Source organism: Rhineura floridana, chromosome 3 (genome assembly GCF_030035675.1).
Source record: "Rhineura floridana isolate rRhiFlo1 chromosome 3, rRhiFlo1.hap2, whole genome shotgun sequence".
NCBI classification, from domain to species: Eukaryota; Metazoa; Chordata; class Lepidosauria; order Squamata; family Rhineuridae; genus Rhineura; species Rhineura floridana.
The window spans coordinates 40,088,487-40,114,630 of NC_084482.1; the positions used below are offsets into that span (position 1 = coordinate 40,088,487).

The window sequence follows — 26,144 nt, forward strand, 5'->3', positions numbered from 1 at the left end:
GGACTGCTCTGCGGCAGTGTCACTTTATATTGACTTTTTATATTGGATTTTTACATGATAGGTTTTGTTGTTAACTAGTCAGGAACGCTTGATAGCAGAAAGACAGGATATGAATGTCCTAAGTAAGAAATACATTCAAGCAAAGGGAAATTCAGTCTTCAAGGTGCCCCAAAACTCTTTGCTCTGCTGCAACAAACAGGGCTGCCCCTCTGGAACCCCTGATAAGAATGCAGGAGATACTGATCCTCCATGAGGTTCCTTTGGGGACATCTTGGCTGCTCCTCGCCATCCTCTGAAAACAGAAGGTGCCCCATGGATTTTTTTTAATGCTCCTTTTCCTCACTGTGTGTTGAGGTGTTGACGGTGCCTCTGACATTCTGCCTCTTGTGCATTCTTTTGCCTCCTGTTTCACAGCAAGCTGAGAGCCAGATCAACAAGCAGACCAAAGCTGATGTGCTACGGAGGCCAGAGCGCCCAGCCCTGCACTTGCGTATCCCACCGCAACAAGGGGCACTGCCTGCTGCCACCCAGCCGCCACCACCACCACCTCCTCCTCCTCCTCCTCCTCCTCCTCCTGCTGCTGCCTCGATGTCAGGGCAGTCCATCTATGTCAACAATGCTGCAGCTCTGCCAAGCGGGTCGGGTGTTGAGTCGCCCAGTGAGCTCTTCCTCAAGCTTCCCTCTTCTGCCACTGGTGCCCAACCCTCAGCGCAAGTGCCTTTGCACGAGCCGTACAGCATGGCATCTGCCTGCCCCCCACCAGATCCAGGTTTCCCCTCTCCTTCCTCGGTGGGTCAGAGCCCTACAGTGCCTGCTGGCTGTGACTCTTCATCATCCTCTTCTTCCTCTTCCTCCTCTGGACAGTCCCCGCTCCTGCCCACCCCTCGGCCAGCCCCACAGCCTGGGGAGTTCCAGCCCACCCCCCCTGGCACTCCAAGGCATCAGCCCTCCACGCCAGACCCCTTCCTCAAGCCCCGCTGCCCCAGCGGATCCTTGGAAAACTTGTCCGTGCCTGGAAGTCCCCAGCGAGCTGCACTTCTGCTTTCACCCCCACCGTTTGGGGAGCCGAAGAAAGTGCTGGATATCAAGAAGGAAGAGGTTGGACCAGGGATCTGCTCTCCTAGTTACGGCTCCAGCTATAGTGACTCGCCCTCCAGTGCTCACCACCCGGCCGAAATGAAGGCTCTGGATGTTTTTAAAGCCCCTCTGACCCCTCGACAGTCTCAGGTGGAGCCACAGAGTCCAGGCTTGGGGCACCGGCCCCCTGACTCTCACCCTCTGGCTGCTTCTCCCCCCAGCCAGGCTGAGCTCTACCGTCAATCACCGTACCCGGATCCCTATGCTCAGCCTCCACTGACACCTAGGCCTCAGCCTCCACCTCCAGAAATCTGCTGTTCTCTTCCTCCTCGCTCACTGCCCTCTGACCCTTTCTCACGCATCCCTGCTAGCCCACAGTCCCAGTCTAGCTCCCAGTCACCCCTTACTCCACGGCCACTCTCCAACGAAGCCTTCTGCCAGTCCCCCGTCACCCCTCGCTTTCAGTCCCCTGACCCCTACTCACGGCCTCCTTCGCGGCCACAGTCCCGGGACCCGTTTGCCCCCCTGCACAAGCCCCCTCGGCCCCAGATGCCGGATGCTGGCTTCAAGCCAATGCCTGTCCCCCACAACACTCTTGCTGTGGGGAACTTTGCAGCAGTGCCTCCCTCCTCCGAACCTCACTCTAAGCCCAGCCAGCAGTCCCAGTTTGCTCGCTCCCCTGGTGCTAGTGTCTTCCCAAATGGTCAGCCCCAGATGCGCTTCACCTTCCCTCCCAATGAGCCGGTCAAGGGTTCCCCTTCCCATGGGGTCAACAACCACTTTGCTCCTGGCAAGCCCCAAAGCACAAGCTATGTTTCCTCGCCGGGGTTCCACCAAGCTGGGAGCCCCCTTGGGCCAGGCAAGAGCACCTCGGACTCCTATACTGCCTCTCCACTGCGGCCTCCTTCGGTTCTGCCCCAGCAGGCGCAGCTGCCGCCTCCTCAGCAAGATGGCGCCTTGTCCTACCTGCCGCGGACGGGCATGGTGCCACCGGGCGACAAGAGGGAAGAGGGAGCAGTAGGAGCTCCAATGAGGGAATTGCAGGAATTGCCAGCCAGCCAGGAGGGAGCAATTGGCAGCAGTGCCACCCAGACAGAGATGGAGAAACAGCGGCAGGTAAGAAGGGCTTCCTTGCTCTGCTTGCTGCAAAAGGGGTAATGGGGCGCTTAGCGTAAAAAGCAATGCTGAAATGGGTCTGCAGGGAATCTCAATATGTGGGATCTTGGACTGGAAGGGACTTAACAGGCCACCAAACCCGTATTAACGGAGCCAGAGGCTGTGAGCGGGAGCATCATCCCAGAGGGTCCTGCAACTCAAGCAACCAAACCAAGCTGCAGAGCAAAGCCCCAAACCAAATTCCTGTGGGTCTCTACCGCATTTGGTGGGTTGGGTGGGGTGAGCAGAATTCCTTCCTGACCTGGGAATATAGTAATTACTCTAAAAACATAGTATTAAAGAAAACATATTAAAAGCAATTCTAACACAGACACAGACTTTTGTTTTGAAGGCATCTCCTTACATTTCCAGTAAGGAGCAAAAACCAGTCTAGCAACCACTGATGCATACATGCTACTTCATGTTTCTTTCTACAATCCTAATCCTGCTTTCCTGGGAGTAAGCCCCACTGAAGTCAATAGGACTTACTTCTGAATAGGTATAGTTAGGATGATGCATTAAAACTGGTAAAAAAGTTAAGACTGACAAGATCCATAAATACATTAACATTGATAAGGGATGATATTGCTTGAACATCATTTTCCAAAATGTTTGATAACATTTGGTAACACCTACCATGTCTGCTGTGTTTTTTTGCACAGTACCAATGGTTACTATCTTCAACTTTTTAAATCTAAATTCAGAGGCATTAAATGCCATTGCATTATAATTTTTTTACAGTTCTTTCTTTTGAGCTCATAGTAAACTGTTCCAGATCCAAAAAGGAAAGACCAAAGTTCTGGGATTATTTCCCTTGATAGGTCCTTTTCCCATTTCTGTTGATAATATTTTACACCTGCAATATCACTGCATAATAGAATATATTTTAGGAAAGATCTTTTGTGTTTTTTGAAATTAGTTTGATTCTTGAGAAGTGAATGTTTTCTAACTTGTGTAACTGTCTAAATTGTTTATATAACTATTTATGTATTAGGGCAGCCTTTCCCAACTAGTGGGCCACCAGATGTTGTTGGACCACAACTCCCATCAGCCTCAGCCAGCATTGCCCACTGGTCAGGAAAGATGGGAATTGTGGTCCAACAACATCTGGTGGCCCACTAGTTGGGAAACGCTGTACTAGGGGCTGTGCCCCTGCTCGCTTCATGTGCTAACCCCGCCTACCCCTCATCAGCCCCCCTCACCAAAGTCACCCAATCCCTCCCTTTGCACAGTGGTAGGAGAAGCAGATCAGAGTGGAGAAGGAAGGGGAGAAAGAAGCTTCTCTTTGCCCTGTGCCTCCTCACCACCACCACTATTTTTGTGGGAAGCAAAAGAATGAATCCTGCATTTTAAAATGCAGTGTTTTTTCTCTCACTTCCCACAGCAGCCGTGGTAGTGGGGGGGGGAGTCTTTGTCTCCTCTTTGTGCTCCCCTTGCCAATGGGGGTAATGGCGGCGGAAGCAGCAATAGTGGGATGAAGGGGAGAAAGAGTTCTTCACCTCCCCTCCCAACTTTTCCCTTTCACCAGGCTAGCCAAGGAGGAGGAAGGTGGCCACTAGTGGCACCAGCCTCTCATCCCACTCTAGTTTGCAGCACCACCTGTTGGCGGATAGCACTGTGAAGTACAGCCTGACAACATCCTTAGAGAAATACAGTTGACATTATTTCCATTAAATAAACCAAAGAGCTGTATATAGAACCCTGGAGTCTTGGCTCTTTCATCGTGTTTGCACTGGTTATATTTTATTCCACTTTATTTAGAACCTATCTGGCTTGCATATTCTGCTCCTCGTCCGTGTTTCTTTTTTTGTGTGTGGCTGCATGTGCTGGGCTCCCCTTGAAGTAATTTGGCTGCCCTTTTGAAATCCACAGCAGTATCTGCTGGTGTCCTCGATCGACCTTTTTGTTCTTTTCACAACGGTTGGTGCTAATACGCATTTGTCCCCTGGGACAGTGCAGTTATGTAAAATGTGACTTAAAATAAAGCCAGGGGAGGTTGCACACGGGAACACAAGCTGCTTCACCCACATGCGACAGCCGCATCATCCGATTTGTCAGATTTCTGTCTATCCACAGATATTCTTGGGTGAAATGTAATAAATGCGTGAGAATTTACTTTTTCAATATGTTCAGTTTTTGAAACGTAATGGCAGTACACCTACCCAGATTCTCACATATTTTTCAGTGCAGGCTACATGCTTAATGGCAGAATAGGGATTCCAGCGCTCATTATTATGAGCAGGGAGCCCTGGACTGTGGTAGTTGAAAAATTTACTTCTGAGTAATGCTTTATGGATATGGCATGGGAGTCCCAGCTCTCGTTCACCAGTCCAGTTCTTACTGCTGTGCATGCATGCGCTCACACCCAACTTGCAGAGATGATGAAGTCCCAAAATCATACAGGTCTGTTGAATGTAGGCAGCCTAACCTACTCTGTGGACCACTAGTGGTCTGTGCACTTCATTCAGGTGGTCTGTGGCATGTCCTCATTAAATACACTTACTGGTTTTTAACGTTTTTATTGCGTTTATTTCTTGTAATGCAGTTTGAATTCTATGGAATGTAAGTTGTAATACAATAAAATACAATACAAGAAACAAAAGAAGCAATACAAATGCAATCAGGAATTCTACAGCATCTAGAACAACGCACTACAACTGCTACTACAGGCAGAAAAATCATTAAGTCGCCGCCAAGACTATGCAATTTTTGAGTAGTCCATGGGGGAAAAACATTGGGAACCACTGTACTAGCAGAACTTAGGGTTTGCAATTTCAGAGTCTGAGACATGTACTAAGGCGGGGGGGGGCGGAGAATGGGAGGAAAGAATGTTTACTGGAGGAACAGAAATGTACCCAGAAAAGGGGACAGAAGGACTTTTGAGCTCACAGCAGGCTAACAGTCTGTGCCCTGTCTCTTTGGTACCTCCATCAGCGGCAGAGACTTCGTGAGTTGCTTATCCGTCAGCAGATCCAGAGGAACAACTTAAGGCAAGAGAAGGAGAGTGCAGCTGCTGCAGCCACCAACACCCAGGCATCGTGGAACCCCGAGAGCAGCGGGCAGGGCTTTGAGCAGATGAATCGGAGCATGACTCCTTATCCAACAGCCCAGGTACGTGTGTGGCCAGGGAGGGTGCCCAGCGATGACTGCACTGCAAATTGTGGGTTCCAGCTTCTTACATAGAGTCCTGGTGTATCTCCTGAAAGAATTCCAGTTTTCAACAATGTCTTTAAAAAGACAACAGTTTGTAGTTCTCCTGGTGTGGCAATATGACAGCATGAATTAACGTCATGTGGGACATTGGTGCGGATTAGCACCCAAAACTCGTCTCTGCTCACTTTGACTCAATTTTAAGGGTTAATTCAGAAGCAAAACTCTTGTGGACTTAAAAGGCATGGGTTCTGTATTAGGAGGAAGAAAAAAGTCTCTATTCACTTTTTCCACATCCATCATGTATAATCTTATACACCTCTATCATATCCCCCTTTACTCTCCTTTTTTCCCTAAATGACCGTCCTCCCCCAAGATTTTATAACATTTCCTCATAGCGGAGTTGCTGCTGCTGGACTAGATGCGCCAGTTGTCTGGCTTGGTATAAACTAGCCTTCCTATGTATTTATGAGTCCAAGGTTGTGCCACTGAGGCCCGGGAAGGCGGACATTTAAAGGCTCAGTCCCCTAAACCTCCATAATCTGCATGAACTGCCTTACATTTCTTCTTGCAGTGATCTTGGCATATTATGGGTTTCCTAGGGAGCCCCCCCTTCCCTCCGAGAACATGCTGTCACACAGTAATAGGCATACGCATGGCCTGTGTCTCTCCTCCTTTCCCCAGGACAAAGGAATCTTTGGCAGCCTGGGTAGCACCCAAGGGGGGACGAAACTGCCCAGTGGAGTGATGGTGCAGGCACCCTATGTGCAGGATGAGCGACTTACCCGGCCCCCTCCAGCAGCCACCCCTTCTACCATGGATATCAATGGAAGGTGAGTCTTATGCTGTCACTGAAAGGCTAGACCCAGCAGCTGAATAATAGAGGGCAGGGAAAGGAGGAGATTCCTTGTCGGTGGAATCCTCCCCTTTATTCCTTACACTAACCTGTTTACTGCATTCACCTGAGGCAGACTAGATTTCCCTACCTTACTTGGAAATCCAGGCTGTATGCACAAAGAAATTTCCCTGTGTGTGTGGTATGCACCATCAATGAACAGCAGCATAAACAAAAAAGATAAATTTCTGCCCCCAAGAGCTTACAAAGCATGTTTTGACAGAGGGGAAAGATGACAAAGTGGGTGAAGTGTGGTGGTGATAGGTGGAGAGAGGCAAGGGTCTATGTGGGACAAATGTAAGCAGGCTTTGTTTCCGTTGGGGATGAGAACTAAGGGGAAAAGCAGAATGTTTTATCGAAAAAAGGAAGGTTTTGAGGAGGGATTAAAAGGAACCGAGAGAGATAGCACCATGTAGGTGTTCTAAGAGGGCATCCCAGGGATAATTGGGTGGCAGGTGTGCGTGAGATCATCAAGGAAGGATGAGTAGGGTTGTTACAGAGAGCAGGAGGCTTTGGGGAAACTGAACAAAGATCACAGAGGGGGATAAGGGGCAAGAAGAAAGGTGGGCAAGGGGCTACAGAGAGTTTTTGAAAGGAAGGACGAGTTTGCTTTGGACATAGAAAGAAACATGAAGCCTATGTAGAGATTTAAGGAGGAGTATCACATGATCAGAGAGAAGTGAATGATTTTGACAAATTGGAGAAAAGTGATTGGGTGCAAAGCTTGGAAGTAGGCTTGAATTTAGAATTAATCCAACCAAATCCCAGTCCCCCCATGGACCTGGACAGTAGGATCCAGAAACCTATAGCTGTCTGTCTGTTTCAGATGTAAAACTAAACCATAGTTTAGGGTTACATGAATGAACAGAAGTAAGTCTTGGGCTTATGTGCTTCCCTCTGTATTCTCCTGATTTTAAACAAAGTGGTGTTTATCATTATGTCTGAGCTGGCGGGAACTATGGTTGTTAATTAACTGTGGCTAGTGAACAAATCAGGATCGCAAAGCATGCATATGGTTTACTGAATCATCCACAGTTGAAACTGGCCATAGTTCCTTTTAATACAGGCCTAATGATAAAACTCTGGTTCATTTTTAAAAACAGGAAGTGGATTCTTCCAGTCTCTTCTTTATGGTTTCACCAAAGGGGGAGGAGGGAGCCATGTGAATGCAAAACTCATTTCTGCTTGTTTACATAATGTACAACAACTGACCAGATGTTACATAATGTTAAACCACAGCTTAGCCTTGTGTCTGAAATGGGTGGTGACTGCAGGAGGTACAGATGGTAAATTGACAAAAACAGTAAAAAAAACCAATGGACAGCTTGAATGTCTGTTGTGTCTGTTGTCCCCACTCACTCAAAGGATTTAGCTGCCTCCTCCCCAAAAAAATCCTTAAATGGACAGGGAGTTCTGCAGCCTGGTTGTGGCAACAGAGAAACGTCCTTGACAGCCAGTCATATCTCATACCTTAGAAGATGACAGAACACATAGCATGCCTTCCTATGCTTATCTCAGTGGACTGGTTGGATTCTGTGGGAGGAGGCAGTCCTTTTTAATATTCTGATTACAACAGGCTTCTTTTGAAGTCTGAAACAGCATTAACCTAAAAGATAAGTAACTTCGCTGGGGCAGGTTGGGTCATAGAGTTGATGGCAGCTTAGCCCCCAAACTTCCAGCCTCACTAAAGGTTACAGTAGGGCCCCGCTTGTCAGCGTTCCGCTTATACGGTGGTGCCAGCAGGGCAATCAGTTGTAGTGTGCGAGTTCCCCGCGCTCCAGCTGATCAATTGTAGCGCGAGATCAGCGAGCTTGCACACTACAGCTATAGTGTGCTACAGTGGATTGTGTGCTACAGCTAATCAGCTGTAGCACGGGGAGCTCACGCACTACAGCTAAGTAGGGCCCCACTTTCCAGCGGTTTTTGCTTTTCGGCGGGGGCCTGGAACGGAACCTCCCATATGAGTGGGGCCCTACTGTACAGGATGTGCCTGACAGTCTGTTGTTTTAAGGGCAGGCAGCAACTGAATGCCATGTAACCTTATTTTGGTAGGTGAAGCAGCTGAGTGAAAGTTGCTTCTTGCTCTGTGTTTTTAAACATACAAGATGAACTGCCGTGAGTCATTCCCATCTTGGCAAAAGAATGCAGGCATTGTTTCTGAATAAATTGTTCCTTTACAACTAGCCCTGTGGACCTTTGAACTTCAGGGCTTAAGAAGCAGCTTTGTGGGACTTGTGAGCCTGAGGAGCATAATCGCATGTGGTGTGTTCACGAAGGATGTTCACAACTTGTTCAGATGTTTCTCAAAGGAGTTGCTGTGATTGTCTTTGAGCAGCATTGAAAGTAGCCTTTTGTCAACCTGTGGAAAGCGATTATGTTACAGGGCTACCTGAGAGTCCCCATCTGTGTCCTGGTGCTGACATTTTTCGTTCTCCTTTGTTCCTTCCTCTTCCAGGCCTTCAGTGGCCACCGCACAGCCATTTTATCCCCGCGGTGTCTTCCAAGCCCCGTCTCCACAACAGCAGATGTGGCAGCAGCAGCAAGCACTGTCCATGCGTCTCCCTGTCCCTTCCCGCTTTCCCCAGGTGCCCACCCAAGACTTAAGCCGGCAAGCCCTGGGAGGCCTTGCCCCACGCCTGCCAGGCCCTGGCGAGCAGCTTCAGGCTTCAGCTGGCACACTGGGAGCCCAGTTCATTGAACTACGGCACAACATCCAGAAGGGGGTGCTTGGGAGTGGTGCAGGACCCACCTTTGTCCAGCAAAGCCCACAGGCTCGGCCCAGATTCTTCTTGCCTGGAAATGACAGCACCAACCAGGCTCTCAAAGCTTCTGTTACGCCCATGCAGGCTCCTGTCCTGGGAAGCCAAGGCATACAAACCCAGAAGATACCAGTCCCCATTTCATCATCTCCCCAGCAGGGATCGGAGATGAGCAACAGCCATCACCCCCATGCCAAGGCCGTGCCCCAGTTGATTCTGCCCCCTGGCAACTTGGAGATGCAACATATCCCACCCCGACCGCTCTCCTCATCTGTCCCGAAAGATGTATCCATCACCCCAACTACCATTGACGCTGCCCCAGCTGCTGGCAAGAATCAGTTAAGTTTGGCTGGTAGGCAGTTACCCTGTGAGGTGCCGGTGGAGCCAGATTTAGATGACGACTTTGATTCCCACAAAGATCTGGAGGATGACGATGACTTGGCCAACTTGAGTCTTGATCCGGATGTCGCCAAGGGTGATGATGACCTTGGCAACTTGGATAACCTGGAAACCAATGACCCACACCTTGATGACCTGCTGAATGGTGATGAATTTGACTTGTTGGCTTACACGGACCCAGAACTGGACACCGGGGACAAGAAAGACATCTTCAACGAGCACTTGCGATTAGTGGAATCTGCAAATGAGAAGGCCGAACGTGAGGATCTGCTAAAGAAAGAGCCCTCTGCCAGACCCTACCTCAAGGATGCTCCTTCTGCTGGTGTTGGCAAGCCAGGTGAGCCAAAGGCGGCATCACTGCCCAGAGATGATATGCCCAAAGCGAAAGAAGGGCTTGGCCTCCTCCATGTTCCCTGCTCATCCTCTGCTGCAGGGGTGCCATCCTCCACCATCCTGTCAACTTTGAAGGCCCACAGTGACATGCTGGATAGCAAAATGGTTAGCCTACCAGCTGATATCAAGCCCAAGATAGAGGAAGGCTGCCTGAAGTCCTCACCTTGCCAGTTCAACACCAGCACCTCAGAGAAGCTTCCTGTCAAGTCTGAAGGAGCTGAGAAAATGGCCACCACTTTAGTAGTAAACATCAAGCCCAACCAGAACCTCATGGGCCCTGGTGGGGGACGGCTCAGCATGACCCAATTCCACAGCAACAGCCATACTTCCATCTCGGATAAGGTCCTCTATGGCACTCCAAGTCGCCCACCACTTGCTCCTGTCCAGATGGCCAATGCCAACAACTCCATCCTGGAAAAGTTTGACCTGGATGGAGGGCCCTTGAGCCTGGCTAATGCTCAACACCACTCTCCAGCTGATGATCTGGACAAGATGGAAAGCTCCCTGGTAGCCAGTGAGCTGCCTCTCCTGATTGAAGATCTGCTGGAGCATGAGAAGAAGGAGCTGCAGAAGAAGCAGCAGATGTCTGCCCAAATGCCAGGGGGCTCCCAGCAGCACCTCCAGGCCCACACCATGTTGGCTCACTCTGCTGCCCCTACCCAGCCTCATGAGGGGCAGCTGGTGAGCCCCCAGCAACAGCTTCAGTTGGGCATAGTGGCCAGGCAACAGGGTATGGTAGCCAACCAGCAACTGATGCAGCAGCAGCAACAGCGTCTGGCTGGTCCCCAGCAAAGCCAAGTACTAGCCCCACATATGGGAGTAACTCAGAACCAGGCTCATATGATTGCCACCCAGCATGGCATCCAGGCAGCACACAGCCAACAGAACCAGCAGCAGGTCTTAGCCCAAAAGCCCATGCCTGGGATCCAGCAGCAGCAACAGCAACAGATGATGGGACTTAAGCCACAGCAAGTTGTGATGCAGCCACAGCAGCAGCCACAGCAGCAGCCACAGCAGCAGCCGCAGCCACAGCCGCAGCCACAGCCGCAGCAACAGCCGCAGCAGCTGGCTAACAGCTTCTTCCCAGATACAGGTAAGAGATAGGAGAGGGCTTCTCTACATCAGCCTGTTCCAGTCTGTTTGTTACCAGGGTGGTGTGAATAAAGCTTAAAATTCAAATTAAGATCTGGCACCTCACTGATTGTTGGGAGGTGGGGGCCGACCAGTGTGCATTTTCCCACAAATGCACCAGCTGCATCCTCACTGAACCCAATAAGACGGGGGGGGGGAGGACTTGGAAGTGACTTTTCCTTATCGGATTAGCAGATAGCATGATGTAACGACAATAGAAAATTTATGTAACTTTAAAGTTCACAATGAGAACATTGAACTTGTCAAGGAGAAGGCTAGGACTGGGGAGGGCAGCTGTGAGAGAACTAGAAAAGGTCCTCAAATGCAAAGATGTATCACTGAAGACCAAAGTCAGGATCATTCAGGCCATGGTATTCCCTATCTCTCTGTATGGATGTGAAAGTTGGACAGTGAAAAAAGTGGATAAGAGAAAAATAAACATTTGAACTGTGGTGTTGGAGGAGAGCTTTGTGCATACCATGGAATGCGAAAAAGACCAATAATTGGGTTTTAGAACAAATTAAACCAGAACTATCACTAGAAGATAAAATGATGAAACTGAGGTTATCATACTTTGGACACATCATGAGAAGACATGATTCACTAGAAAAGACAATAATGCTGGGAAAAACTGAAGAGAGTAGAAAAAGCGGAAGGCCAAACAAGGGATAGATTGATTCCATAAAGGAAGCCACAGACCTGAACTTACAAGATCTGGACAGGGTGGTTCATGACAGATGCTATTGATTCATAGAGTTGCCATAAGTCGTAATCGACTTGAAGGCACATAACAACAACAACAACAATGATGTGCTTCACGGTCTGGGTGGCAGCTGACGTGGGCGGGGAAGTGGGGTGGAACGCTGTTTCCTCCAGAAGCGTCAAATGAATACCATTCATCCAGGTGATGTATGTAGTGCATACATTTTATTTAAATACAATTGGGTGATTTAATTGCTTAAAAAATAAAACCAGTGAGTTGGTTTTCGTAACCTAAGGGTGGCTAACCTACAGCAAATCGGTCATTGCTGCCCCCCAAGTTTTTGTGACCCCCAAGACCCCTCCCATTTTGCATTATGTTTTTTAAAAGCGCTGGCTACTCTAGTAGATGCCTGGCTTTAATGCCAGAATATTTTTTGTGGCTGTATCAAGGTCTCCCCAAAATTTGTTCATTTTAAAAATTTAAACTATTTTAATTTTATTTAGTTGACTCATTTTTTCTGTAGGCACCCTGCTGTGATGCCGAAAGATTTTTTTTTGTGCCCCCCAAGCCCCTCAAAGGCATCAGTTTTCTAAAAAAAAGTCATTTTTAAAAATTATTTTAAATCACTGTCTGCTTCCTGTGGGTTACCTTTTGGAAGGCAGCCCTGAGACCTACCACCTTTTTGCCTCATCCGGTTTTACATGGGTGAATATGATCCTCAGCCTGAAAATAAAGGTTAATCACCCCTGCTTTGAAAGAACTGTCTTCAATCTGTGGACTGCTTGAGGGCTTTGATTTCTGGAATGGAGAGCCTGTGGCCCTCCTTTAGTTTTTGGATTCCTGACTCTTTCATCAACCCCAGCTAGTACTGCCAGTGGTCTGGGATGATGGGAATTCTAGCCAACACCTCAAGAGCCACAGCTTCCCCATCTCTGTTTTACTGAATGGGACCCAAATGTCTGGATTTAATTTATGCAACTCACCTGTCTGTCCCATCTGTTGATATAAAGGAACCACATAGCCTGAGCATCGTAGCCCTATCTCCAAGATGTTCCTGGACCCCAGTGTTTTGGGGATATAGCATCTGCATGGTGGCAGATCTAACTCCCCAAATTAATGAATGCGGTTGGTTGCCTGAAGTGATGATTAGTTATCTCTGCTTAGAAGCCCAGCAAAGTAAGCGTGTGTGATGTGTGTGTTTAATATTCACTTCGCCACATGGGTGGAACATGTGGATGAATGACTCTGCGATGAGAGCTGGCATGCAGCAAGTTCAAGTGATTCTACCTTGCAAATGGTAGCCTAAAACCACCCTAGGCCATACATTGTTGTTGGTGGAAGTCTGGCTTCCAACTGCCCTTTGGCAGAGTGTATGGCATTTCTCAATATTACCAGCGTGTTTGTTTTAGGCAAAATATATGCTTAGAAGAGCTCTAATGTTAGGAAGCTAGTGATGCATATAGCAGGGGTGAGGAGTGTTTTTCAGCCCAAGGGCCACATTCCCTCATGGTGGCCTTTGGGGGCCGCATGTCACTGGTGGGCTAGACCAAAGACAAAAGTGGGCAGGAGTAATGGATATCTCATTCCTTTCCACAATAGGCTACATTCTAGCCACGTAAAAGTCAGAGGTTTCTACACCTTTACACACACTTACAAACGCGCACACACTCTCACACACTATCCTGTATGATCAAGGACACATTGCAGCCGGGCAAAAGCACTTGAGGGTGGTGCAGGGCTAGTGGGGTTGTGTGTGTGTGGTGTGGTCTGGGGGAGAGTCCCAAGGGTTGGATAGAGAGGCCTGCAGGGTTGCTCTCAGCCCCTGACCCTGAGGCTCCCAACCTCTAGAAGAGCTCTGTCGTTGTGTGGTAGAGCATGAGAGGATGTGAAGGAGTCACCTCTAACCCGATTACTTCTTGGATTTCTTTTCTCCCACCCACCCACCCCCCCGGTCCGCTGTACAGATCTAGATAAATTTGCTACTGAGGACATCATGGATCCCATTGCCAAGGCCAAGATGGTGGCTCTGAAAGGTATCAAAAAGGTCATGGCACAGGGCACCATTGGGGTGGCTCCTGGCATGAATAGGTAAGTACCCAGCCAGGACGTTGAGGCAGAAGTATGGCTTTAGAGCCAGGGTTCTCAAAGCCTGGAAGGGGTCTCCTTGAAAAGGCAACAGCAATTACTAGGGAGCATCAAACTCCTTCCTGCTACCTACTTTCACCACCAAACTCAAAGCTTGTATATGCATTTTTATTTCTGGCAGGGGACAGATGATGGGTCTGTCCCAGCTATCCCAGCTTCCATATACTGTAGCCACTGTCACCTTGTAAAATAAATAGCCGTGTGCTTCTTAGCTTGTATTTAATTCATGCTGGTGAATGACAACGGAATAATTTTAAGGCCTTGGAGCAGAGGAGGTTGTTTGATATATGAAGTTCCTCCACTGGGGTACTGGGAACATAAGAAGGGGGCATGCCATCTTGCGGTCCCTCGCTTCCCCAGGAAAAGTGTGACCAACCCCTTTTTCTTTTGTGTTGCCTTTACTTCATTAAGAGAAGTTCAAAGAATGGTTAGTTTGTTTTTGCTTTCTTGGTTTGGAAGGGCTTGCTTTGGGAGGCTCTGGTTTTAAGGTTTTTGGAAGTCTGCCTCCTAGGCCAATATTGGCTTCATTCTGTATATATTTTTTTCCTCTCCCCCGCCCCCCTCCGCCACCACCTCCGGTTAGACAACAAGTCTCCTTGCTGGCTCAGAGGTTGTCCGGAGCTTCATCATCATCTGAAATGCAGAACCACATCCTGCCTGGCTCTGGAGGACAGGTGAGCAGTGCTTGGCAAGCCTTCTGCAAGCTCCAGTTCTCCACTTGAGGAGAGCTAACTTTGGTTTAGGGCTTTTCTTATGACAGGCTTGTTTGGTATTGTCAAAGAGTTTATGTTGAATTATAGTGGGGGCAGGGGACAATTGTGGCAGGCTTGACTGCAGGTATTCTGATTCCCACCAATCCCTTGCAGGAACGGAGCAGCGACCCAGCGCAGGCTCGACCAAACCCACCCACTTTTGCACAAGGAGTCATCAGTGAGTAGTTGACAGTCCAGGTCTGAGGGGTTTTACTTGAAAGGGCCGTGGGTTGCTTTTCCTTGGGTAATGCTCCAGCGCTATGTCTTGCTCATCCAGGCTCTTGCATGCACAGCCTTGTACCCGTTTATTCCAGATAGCTTAATCTGGATTAACACCAGCCTCTTGTTTCCAAACACTGTTTCTGAAATGTGAGGATCCCTACGTACTCGCATCTTACTGAATGTGGGGAGGGGGAAAGGAGGGGAATTCTATCCCTCTGGTGCTTTTTAAGCATGTGACAACTGTGCATAATAATTTAAAAAGTGTCTAAGGGGCAACTGATGGGTTTCGTGGGATGATGAATGTGTAGGTTTACAACTGTTGTAATGGAGAGGCTCTGAGCTGCAGTGGATACACTAGTGCTGTTGCAGCCTGGATATGTTGCACTTTGGGGGCACGTGGGTTGCTGTGGTCATGCATGCACAAGAACTGTTGTAGACAAAGGATTTGTGTCTTTTGATACTCCAACAAATAAAAATGGTGGGGGGAGGTGGCATTGGAGGGATAGTAGGAGATCTGTACGTGGCTTTGTGTCCTTCCCTTGTGATCTTGACACATCCCCCCAGTCATGCCTGCCTTTTGCTCCACATTTGTCTGTGTACTCGTTACCATCATACTGCTCAGGGTTGGGCGTAGTTGGGATGCAGGTTCTGCAGGATCTCCAGTATCCAGATAAAGTCTGCATACTGGAAGCCTTGACGCCAGACAAGCACACTTGCATAGTGTATATTGGTTTGTGCAGTGTATATTGAGTGGAGATGCGAGGCATTGCAGCTTTTTCTGTGTCTGCAAAAATATGACCTGGTCTGTCTTGCGTGTCTCCAGCTTCCAAAAATCAGTGTCTCTCATCCCCCAGATGAAGCTGATCAGCGTCAGTACGAAGAGTGGCTTTTCCACACTCAGCAGCTCCTCCAGATGCAGCTGAAGGTGCTGGAGGAGCAAATAGGTGTGCACCGCAAGTCCCGCAAGGCCCTGTGTGCCAAGCAGAGAACAGCTAAAAAGGCTGGCCGTGAGTTCCCCGAGGCTGATGCTGAGAAGCTCAAGCTGGTGACTGAGCAGCAAAGCAAGATCCAGAAACAGCTGGAGCAGGTACAGCATCCACAAATGCTTGCGTTGGTTTAGTCTGAAGGTACTGCTTTTGCCGTGGCCGAGAGCTTAAAGGGGTCTGCAGGGGACTGGAGAACTTTGGACGGGCAAAAAAGCCCCGTGCTTTTGGGCCTCTTTCAGAGAGGAGGGACACTAGAAGAGAGAGAGTGTGCGTCAGCTTGTACAGGAAGCTAAAGACTGAGTTGAGAATGGGGACTTTGAAGTTGGCGGTACATTAAGGGAGAAATCAGTAGTGTCTGCAAGGCAGACGTCCTAGTGGAGATGGGATATTTGCATGGGGGGGGAGGGGGAAGATTGGAATGGTGCAGCTGGTATCGTCAGGTCTTTGCATATGTTATGCTCTCACTTGGCCACTGCTGAAGCGTAAGATATGAAGAAGCAGTTAAGTATGCTTTGGCTTCCGTTTAAAAAAAAGAGAGAGGGAGAGAGAGCTTGGGGAAAGCCATCGCCCAATGGTAGAGATCTGCTTTGCATGCAGAATGTCCCAGGTTCAATCCTGGAAAGCCACTGCCAGTCAGTATAGACAGTACTGGTCTAGATGGACCAATGTTCTGCCTCAGTATAAGGCAGCTGCTTCTGGTCCCTAATTCTTGTTTGAGCACATTTACCTCCTCCGGAGGAAGCATTAGATGGTTTTTTCTGCAATAATGTTGCCTTCTCCATCTCCCTGACAGGTTCGGAAACAACAGAAGGAGCATACCAGCCTCATGGCTGAATATCGCAACAAGCAACAGCAGCATCAGCAACAAACCTCCACTGTCTTGGCCCTCAGCCCCTCGCAAAGCCCCCGCCTCATGGCCAAGCTCCCTGGCCAGCTTCTTTCTGCACACGGCCTCCAGCAGGGGCCCCAAGGCCTAGCAGGCCAGGCAAGTGGCTTGCGTCTGCCTCAAGCTGCCACCATGGCTGTACAACAGAGCTTGTCGTTTATGGGGCAGCAGCCGCAGCAGCCGCAGCAGCCGCAGCAGCCATCAGGGGGTTCCGTTTCTAACAACTTCTTCTCCAGCAACCGTCTTTTGCAGGAGAGGCAGATGCAGCAGCAAAGGCTGCAACTGGCCCAGAAACTACAGCAACAAAACCTCATAGGACAAGTGTCAATGCAACAGCAGCAGCAAAGCCTCATGGGACAAATAACAATGCAGCAGCAGCAAAGCCTCATGGGACAAGTCTCGGTGCAGCATCAACAGCAAAGCCTCATGGGACAGGTCTTGGTGCAGCAGCAACAAAGCACTATAGGCCAGACTGGCTTGATGGGCCAGCCCCCTCCTCCCCCACCCACGCCCCAACCAAGCCAGAACCTGCTCCCCAAGCAGCAAGGGCTGCTGAACAACCAGCCAGGAGTCACGGCCCAGCAGCCCTCTCCACAACAGCAGCAGCAGCAGCAAGCCATGCTAGGACACTCCATGCTGCAACATCAGGGCGTGATGGGTCATCAGGCTTCACAGAGACAAATTCTGTTGGCTCCACAGCAGCACCGGGCTCCGCAGCAGCTGGCGCAGCAGGCACAAGGCATGATGGGTCATCGGCTTCTTTTGTCACCGCCGCCGCAGCAGCCAGGGCTCCTTGGGCAGCAGAGGACTTTGCTAAGTCAGCAGCAGCAAAACCCCATAGCGCAGCAGCAGCAAGCCCTCCTAGGCCAGGGGCCAGCTGCTCAGCCAGGGCCCTTGGGCCAGGGGCAGGCCTCCCAGCCAGGATTGTTGGGGCAGGCTGCTCAGCCAGGGGCTCTGGCCCAGGGGCAGAGCACAGCCGGCGAACCTATCCAGCACTTTGCGCAGCACGGGCCTCTGAACCAGCCACTGCACTTGACTCAGGGAATGCAGCCAGCGCCATCACAGCAGGGCCTGGCTGCCAAGGAACAGCAAGGAAGGCCAGAAGGCACTGCCATGCTGCTTCCAGAGGGGACAGATGGTGTACTGCAGCAGCAGCAGCAGCAGCAACTTCGACCCCATTTGGTGGGCCAGGAGATGGGAGGGCAGCTGCAGATGAGCACTCAAGAGCAGCAGGGGTTGGCCAGCCATGGAGCCCCTCTTCAGGATCAGCCATCTCAACTCATGCTCCAGCAGCATGGGGAGCAGCAGAAACAGCCAGCTGACCTGGGCCAGGCACAGCACCTGCTCTTGGGTTCCCAGCAGCAAAATGTGCTGGGCTCTGTTCAGCTACGGATGCAGCAGCAGCAGCCGCAAAACAGTCTCCTGCAGCAGCCATTGCGGGCTCAGCTGCCTATGGATGGTATCCTGCAACAAGAGGTGTCATCACAGCAGCAGCAGCAGCATCAAGATCCAACTCAGGGCCCCCACTTGCTCAACCAGCAGATGGAGCAGCAAAGCCAAGTGCAAAGGATTATGGGCCAGAACCTGGAGCAGCCTTCCAAAGGCTTACCAGGCCAACACCACTTGCAGCAGCAGCGCCTTCAGAGCCCAGCTGGGCCCTCCAAAACATCAGGGCTGATGGTGCAGCAGCAGCAGCAAGGCATGACAGTCCAGCAGTCATCACCACAAGGCCAAAGCATCCTGTCCAGCCCTCTAATGGGCCATATCTGTGCCCAGCTTCAAGGTGTCATCTCCAAAAAACCCCAGTTGCGGAACCTCACTCCCCAACAGCAGCAGCAACTGCAGACCCTGCTGATGCAAAGGCACCAACAGAATCTGCTACATCAGAACCAAGTGTTGCGGCAAGCCAGCCCCTACCCAGGGCAGGCCCAGGTACCACCTGACCAAGGTCAGCAAGCTATTCAACATCTCTCCCTGCCGGGCACTATGGGACAGCAGGCACAGAGGCAGCCGCCCCTTGCAGTGTTCCAAGTTCGTCCAGAGCAGGGTTTTTCTGCCTCCATGGAGCAGCAGAAGGTGCCAGTGAGCCAGCAGGCAACTCCCAGTCCCCAACAGCAGAGGATATTAAGACTCCCTACCCCTCAAGCTCTCTCTGTCCCCTTGAGCATCACTGGCACGGCATATACGCAGCCGCAGCAGCAGCAGCAGCAGCAGCAGCCTAGCCCTTCAGAACCAAAGAGACCGTCCCCTTTGCTTCTGGCTAAAAGCCCCGAGCAGCAGCTGACTCCCACTCAAAAACACCAGCTTGCTACTCCCAGTCCCCTGCTGCCCCTTGACCTAACACCTGCCCCTCCAAGTGCGGGAGAAACAGCTTCTGGAACCTGTGGCCTCAGACAGTCTGAGTGCCCCACCAAAGAGACCGTGGAGCCTGGCACCGTCAATGGGCAGGTGGTGGGATCTGTTTCTCCCCCAGCAGGAAGAGTCCTGCCACCACCAGGAGACCCTTCCCTTGTTTGCATCAAGCAGGAACCCAAGGAAGAAGTGTCACAGTGCGCATTGATGAGCAGCGCCCAGCCTGTCAAGCACGAGGCGGACGGGCATCCTGTGTCAACAGCTGCCACAGTTCCCGCTGCCATGAACAGCCTCACCCGCACCGAAGCTGGCCACCTCTTGCTGCAGAAACTGTTGCGGGCTAAGAACGTAACGCTTGCGACGCAGCGTTCGGGTGACGTCAATGGGCACGTGGATAGCAAGCTTGCTGGGGTGGAGGGCCGGTTGCAGGCGGTAGATATGCGAGAGGTGAGCATACATGGAGAGGAGGAGCGTCTGGTAGGGATGTAAAAGGGGCATTTGGTTAGATTTCACTTACATGGGGGAACATTCAAAAATACATCTCTTCCCCATCTGCAGCCTAAACTAGTACAGTCCATAACTTTGTCACCTCGCTGTGCATATAGTGTGGATTGGCTCAGGTTTGGTCCTGCTGGAGTGGGGAGGATTGAGAAGGGGTTTTTGGATACCTCCAGGAAGGGAGACTCAAAGGATCCAAGTCAAATATACTTGGGAGCAAAACTTCACCCATGTCTGTCTGTGTGTCTCCTTCCCCCCCCCTCCTTTTGGGGTCACTACAGGACATGCTCGCTGCAAAGAAGCCCCCTCCACCAAAGCCCAAGCGATCTCAGAAAGCTGGAGAACGAGTTGCCAACTCTCGTAAGAAGCTGCGCAAAGAGGATGGAGTGAAGTCCAATGAGGCCCTAATGAAACAGCTCAAGCAGGTACTCTTTAGTGTATAGCTGCTATGGGAAGACAGGTTGGCTGAAAGGCCTGGTAGCCACTCAATAATTATCTCCAGGCTTCTCTCTGGGGTCAGAAGTTCCTCCTGCTGGAAAGAAAGGCGAGATGAACTTGAGTTACCTTCCTTTATGAGAGAGAGAGAGAAGGGAGGATGTGTTTTGGTTCCAGATTAGGATGTCGATTGGTCCATATGTCTAAGAAAACCAGAAAGAAGAAAATAAGCAATGAGGGCAGTATTTAAGCAAAATATCCTTTAGTCCAGGGAAGGGCCCTCCAGATTTGTTGGACTTTGAACTGGCATCAGCCGCAGCGAGCATGGCAGTGGTCAGGGGTGATGGTAGATTTATTCCAGCAACATGTGGAGTTAAGTTCATTGATTTCAGTGGTTCCACTCTGCATATCACTTGGTTGGATATCATCCTATGAAATATGGTGGAAAAGTCTAAATGTTTTTAAATTGTTTTTAATTTTTTAAAAAACTGTTTTTAAATTTTTTTGTGTGTTTTAAAATTTGTATATTTGTTTTTATTGTTTTAATTGCTGTAAACCACCCAGAGAGCTTCGGCTGTGGGGCAGTATATAAATGTAATTAATTAATTAATTAATTAATTAATTAATTAATGTTGCAGGCAGATAAACCTAACCAGGTGTATATTCTGGGTCACATTTGTGGAGACCTCTTTATATGTTACTGGAAGTGATGTAGAAACTAATCTTGTGTGGCTTCTTCTTGTGCCTAGGTGGGCATCCAGAAACAATGTAAGGCAAAGGTGGAAGAGAGTCAGGGAGGTGCAGCACAGCTTTGAGATCTCTACTGGGGGAGACCTGAGTTTAAATCCTTATGAAGCCAGAAGGGCGACCTTGTGTTAGTCCCAGTATTTCAATCCTCACAGGATTGTTTTAGGGTTAGGATAGTCCCCCATGTACACACCCATGAGTTCCTAGGAGAAAGGGTGGAATACACATAATAATAGTAATGTGATTGCTTCCCACCTTCTGGACATGCCCATGGGATTTTTGGGGGGATGCAAATATTACTGGAGTAATGTGGGAAGAAGCCACATGGGAGTAGTGGCTTTTGGTAATTTCTAGGCTGCCTCTCAATGAATTATTTACGGAGGATGAAATTTGGCAGATGGGTCTTCCAGAGTCTAAATTAATTCTGAATCTCCTTGGAGAGGGGCCCATATGAGAAGCCTGCTTGCACAGGCTCTAGGATGCATTGGTGTGTGGATGCATCTGTCTGATTCAGTTCTGTCTGTTTCGCTATCTCTCAGGAACTCTCATTGTTGCCTCTGATGGAACCTGTCATCACAGCAAATTTCAACCTTTTCCCCCCCTTTGGGAGCAGCCCAGTCAATGGCAAGAGCCAGCTGAAGGGCTCTTTTGGTAATGCTGCCCTGGACAGCATTCCAGACTACTACTCGCAGCTGCTTACCAAGGTAAGGCCAGCCCTGTGTTCCTTCCTGTGCTCTTGGGAGAGTCTGTTGTTCAGAGCAAGGATGCTGCGGAGGGACTCTTGAATCCCTTTGATATAACCTTGAGCTGTTCTTGATCCAAGACAAATCTACATAAGCAAATGCAAAACACCTAATGTGCAGAGGAGAAGGGGAGGGTGCTTTAAAAAGAAAAGGAAGAAAAAGTTGATGAGGATTGCTGCTGAAGGCTTGTGTCTAGTTCTAGTGAGGGATGGACACCAAATGGTCTTGCCCAACAACTAGTTTTCTAACAAGCCATTGCAAGGGAGGCATGAAGGGTGAATGACCAGACTGCAGCTCACCTGAGTGGGCTTTTTGGCAGTCTCATCCATGTCCACAACTGTCATGCCTTCCTTACCGTCTTTCAGCTTGCGGTGAGGGGCATGTGTGCACAGATGGGTACTCCTTAGGGGACTGGATCTCACATTGGGACTCCCAGTTCCTGATCCTTTATCCTGTGGTCATCGTATCGTATGTGGCTTACTGTTCCTTGTCCCTCCACGTGTGCTGCGCATTTTGTGCCATCTGCATCCCCCCGCTGTTTGCACATTGCTGTTTCCATGTGCATTTTTGAAGCGCTGATAATTTCAAGTTCCAGAATGTTGCTCTAGCCACAGGGGTGTGGGACCTTTTTTGGGTCCACAGGCCAGATCTTTGGGTCCCATCCTACCCTAGGCCATGCTTGACAGGTGGACGGGACATCTCACCTGTCAGCCATATGCTGTCAGATGATTGGCAGGTGAGATGTCCTCCTCACCTGTCATATCCCTTGTGCAGCAGTTCCCAAGCCCCCAACAACCACCCTGAGCTCCTGCTCAGGCCTGCAGAGTCGTGGAGTCGGAGTCGGGAGCAATTTTGGGTGGAGTCGGAGTCGGTAGAAATGTACCGACTCCAATTCTGACTCCGACTCCTTCATAAATGGCAAATGTAAATTAACTAGTAATAACACATTTACTGTAGTAAAATGGTAGCACATTTCATCACCACCATGTGAATCCAGAGCTTGGAAAAGTTACTTTTTAAAGCTACAACTCCCATCAGCCCCAGGGATTGGGCTTGTGGGAGATGTAGTTCAAAAAAGTAACTTTTCCAAGCTCTGGATTCACGTGGTGGTGATGAAATGTGCTACCATTTTACTACAGTAAATGTGTTTACTAGTTAATATACATTTGCCATTTATGAAGGAGTCGGACAGTAGAAAAATAGAGGAGTTGGAGTCGAAGGTCTGGCGTACTGGCTCCACAGCCCTGCTCCTGCTGGGAGGAAGGGTGGGATATAAATCAAATAATAAATAAATAAACAACCAGCTGCTTTTCAGAAGGAACCTCGGAACAGGGAAGGATTGACCTCCCCATTGATCAGCTGATGCATGGAGAGGTCAGTCTTGCTTACTGCAGGGATCCACTTTCCCTGCCCATGAGCCGACACCACCCCTTTGAGAGATGAGTGCGGTTTAAGGGGACCAGCCTCAGGGACCAAATTGGAAGCCCTGCCAGGCCAAGACTGGCCTGCAGGCTGGAGGCTCCCCACCCCTGGTCTAGCCTGTTACAGAGTTGGATGGCAACGGAGAGGACATCAGATGGACTTGAGGTACAGAAGGAAATTGCCAAGTGGGCTAAGGGGTTGACATTTCACTTGCTTGGGCAAAGTCATGCCATTTAAAAAAAAAAAATGATTAAGTTTGTATTCTCCCCACTCCTGCTTCAGTGCATAAGAGCTTCCAGGGTGGCTGGCACAACTAAGAAATAAGGACTATCAGAAATAATAAAGCAACTAACAACAGTGATTACATAGTAGTGGAAGACGAGCTAATAAAATCACACTATATTAAACAAGGCCAGCCACAGTTTAAAAGGCCTGGGAAACTAAAAAAAAAGACTTCACTTGGCACCAAAATGATATCAAAGCAGGCCCCAGGCAAGCCTCAGTGGGGAGAGCATGCCATAGCTTGCTCCTTGACCATATAAGCCCAGTTGTCCTCTGGAAGTAGTGCTGAAGGACAGTATATGAACCTCTTAAATGTATTCATTTCTTTATATAATGTATGTTGTTTATAGGCCACCCTGTAACAAAGATACAAAGAGTTCTCTGGATGGCTCACAAAGTAAAATAAGCAAGCTATGAAAATGTGGGTTTGTGGGGTGGGGAAGTAACCTAACATGCCTCAAGTTTGGGTGGGGCACTCTGCTGGATACAGACTTCTCTGATCTCCTAGAACAACCTGAGCAACCCACCAACGCCACCTTCTTCACTGCCGCCCACACCGCCTCCCTCTGTGCAGCAAAAGCTGGTGAATGGGGTTATGACTTCTGAGGAACTGTCGGAGCAGCTGAAGAAGCCAGCACTGCCTCATGAGCCTGAAGCGCAAAAGGGTAAGGCCAATGGCTGAGGAGAGGTGGTGCTGTTGAACTCTAGAATGTCCTGCGAGTGTTTTGGTTGCTGGAAGCTAAGCATGTGTACATCTGACCCATTTCTGGATGGGGAGACCCAGATAGGCTCCTCTGAGGTTTCTAGTGGAAGAGAAGTAAAATAAATCTATAAGGTGGAAATGGTTTGGGACAGGATTTAATTCATAATGTTGATGGCTGCTGCCTTGTGACTAGTAGTAAACCGTATTCATCTGCACAGCAAGTTTAAAGGGCTTGCAGGAAGGTGTGTGTTAGGCAACCATCAGGGTGACCAAAGCAGACTCACTGCCAACCCTGGGCTTTGAATATGATTTGAATTTGGGTCTAAATGAATCCATTTCATTCAGAGGTGTCTGGAGTTGTGCATTCATCCCCTCGACCACCTTGCCCATAACAGGGAGATTGGCCAATAGTTATTACGGTCATTTGGGTCCATATTAGGCTTCTTAGGAGTGGACAGATGACTGTCTCCGTTGAGAGGACTGGGATCATTCCTCCTTGTAACAAGATCCTGATTGTCTCCCAAAACTAGCCAGTCATCTCCCTAGCCAATTTGATGCTATTTGAGCAAGAAAGGCAAGGGTCAAGCAGACCTTTGGTAGGCAGCATCCACCAGCATCCACATCTTTGCACTGCAAAAACCTGAAATTGATCCAAGCAGCCATGATCAGACATCTGTCCCATAACTTCCTAACATTTTAATCTTTTATTCCATTTCTCATGTTTTATAGATACTCCCCCTGTGGAAGTGAAAAGCTTAGACCTCCTGGCAGCTCTGCCCACCCCACCACACAACCAGACTGAGGATGTCAGGTAAGGATAGAGGATTAGGGCACAAATGAGAAGCTGGAGGAGGGAACCGACTTAAGCAAGGTGCATCCTGAACCTTTGCATAACAATTAAAAAGCAGAAACTGCAGCATTAAGTACTCTATGTGGGAGCTGTTCAGCTTTTCATCTTTGGGCTCTAGTTTTGTTGAGAGGTATGGAGTACTGATAAATCTGCTGCAGGAGTAGGCAGGAGTGGGAGTCTAGCATGTCTGGAGGGCACCAACTTCTGCTGGTTCCAGTTAGCATGTCCATTGATCAGGGATGATGACAGCTGTCCAACATTTGGAGGGTGCTTCCAATCTAGTATCTCCAGAAGATCAAAATGGCAGCATTAAGGACAGTGGACCTACTGATGGGGGGAGGGGCGCGAAGGAAGCATTGTTGGCCAGGGGTGCTAGTTAGCTCCGGGAGAAGTGGGGTGTCTTTGCATAGCATCTTTCTGGAATCTTGAGTGCATCTAGAGCCGGGGAAGGGAACTTGTGTAGCAAGGCCAACAGTCAGGGATGATGAGAGCTCTCATCCAGTGACATTTGGAAAGCCAAAGATTCCTCACCCTTGACTTGGAGAGTTGTTCGGGTTGGGCTACTGGGATGCCACCTCCACAAGGAGTGGAGCAGGAGCAATTGCTTTCTTCAGTTCTGTAACCTGTCTCCCAAATTTCCTTGCAGGATGGAAAGCGATGAGGAAAGCGACTCCCCCGATAGCATTGTCCCTGCATCATCCCCTGAGAGCGTCCTGAGTGAAGAGGTGCCACGCTTCCCGCTGCTGTCAGGAGCCAAGTCTGAGGTGGAAGAGCGCCCGCTCTCCCCTGTCATACCAATAATCCCAAAGGCCAGCATCCCAGGTTTGTGGGGGTCGTGGTGGTGAGAAGATGCTGGGGTCAGGGAGGTGAGCTGGAAGAGGATCTAAACTCTGCCGCTATTTGTGTCATCCAAGGGAGAGGATCCCCACAACTTCAGGTCAAGATGGGGAACCATTTCTGCCCCCAGGCCTGAGGCTCCCCATCCCCGCTGTTTGGGGTCCAAACATCTAAAATCTCTAAAGAATGGAAGTAACTCCTCTAAGGCGCTTTTGGTGACATGCAGCTAATTCTAACATACAGGTGGCACCTTTCTAGCTTGAAAGGTGAAGAGCCTTGGCCTTTCTAAAGTGACCTGAAGAGCTGGGAGTATATGTGTTTGATTCCTGTCTTTTTCTCCTTTTTCCTTCCTCAGCTTTTCCAGAGGCCAAGCCTTATGGGGCTTTGGAGCAAGTGGGGAAGGGAGCAGCAGGGACCTCCTGGGGCAAAACCAAGGGCAGCGAGGTGTCTGTCATGCTCACTGTGTCCGCTGCTGCTGCCAAGGTAGGAAGACAAGCTAGAAGGGCGCCTAATGGAGGTCCGTGCTACATAGTCCTTTTAGAAGTGGTAAAAAGTTCTGGCATGGTGCCTTTTATCACATGAGTTCCACCTAGGGCTGGGCTGGGGAACCTGTGGCCCTCCA

General features: G+C 49.6%; 1 protein-coding gene across 11 annotated transcripts in view; it reads left to right on the forward strand.

Annotated features, from left to right (window-relative positions):
- KMT2D (lysine methyltransferase 2D) overlaps positions 1-26,144 on the forward strand; it is a 123,713-nt gene that overhangs the window by 78,785 nt on the left and 18,784 nt on the right. For all 11 annotated transcript variants that reach the window (XM_061615444.1, XM_061615438.1, XM_061615436.1 and 8 more), the window contains 15 exons: positions 415-2,193; positions 5,167-5,343; positions 6,067-6,215; positions 8,733-10,921; positions 13,627-13,750; positions 14,391-14,481; positions 14,674-14,737; positions 15,636-15,868; positions 16,561-19,452; positions 19,785-19,928; positions 21,225-21,389; positions 23,641-23,797; positions 24,565-24,646; positions 25,332-25,507; positions 25,878-26,005. In XM_061615444.1, coding sequence (XP_061471428.1) covers positions 415-2,193; positions 5,167-5,343; positions 6,067-6,215; positions 8,733-10,921; positions 13,627-13,750; positions 14,391-14,481; positions 14,674-14,737; positions 15,636-15,868; positions 16,561-19,452; positions 19,785-19,928; positions 21,225-21,389; positions 23,641-23,797; positions 24,565-24,646; positions 25,332-25,507; positions 25,878-26,005 — 8,550 coding nt within the window. The remainder of the gene's footprint in view (positions 1-414; positions 2,194-5,166; positions 5,344-6,066; positions 6,216-8,732; positions 10,922-13,626; positions 13,751-14,390; positions 14,482-14,673; positions 14,738-15,635; positions 15,869-16,560; positions 19,453-19,784; positions 19,929-21,224; positions 21,390-23,640; positions 23,798-24,564; positions 24,647-25,331; positions 25,508-25,877; positions 26,006-26,144) is intronic.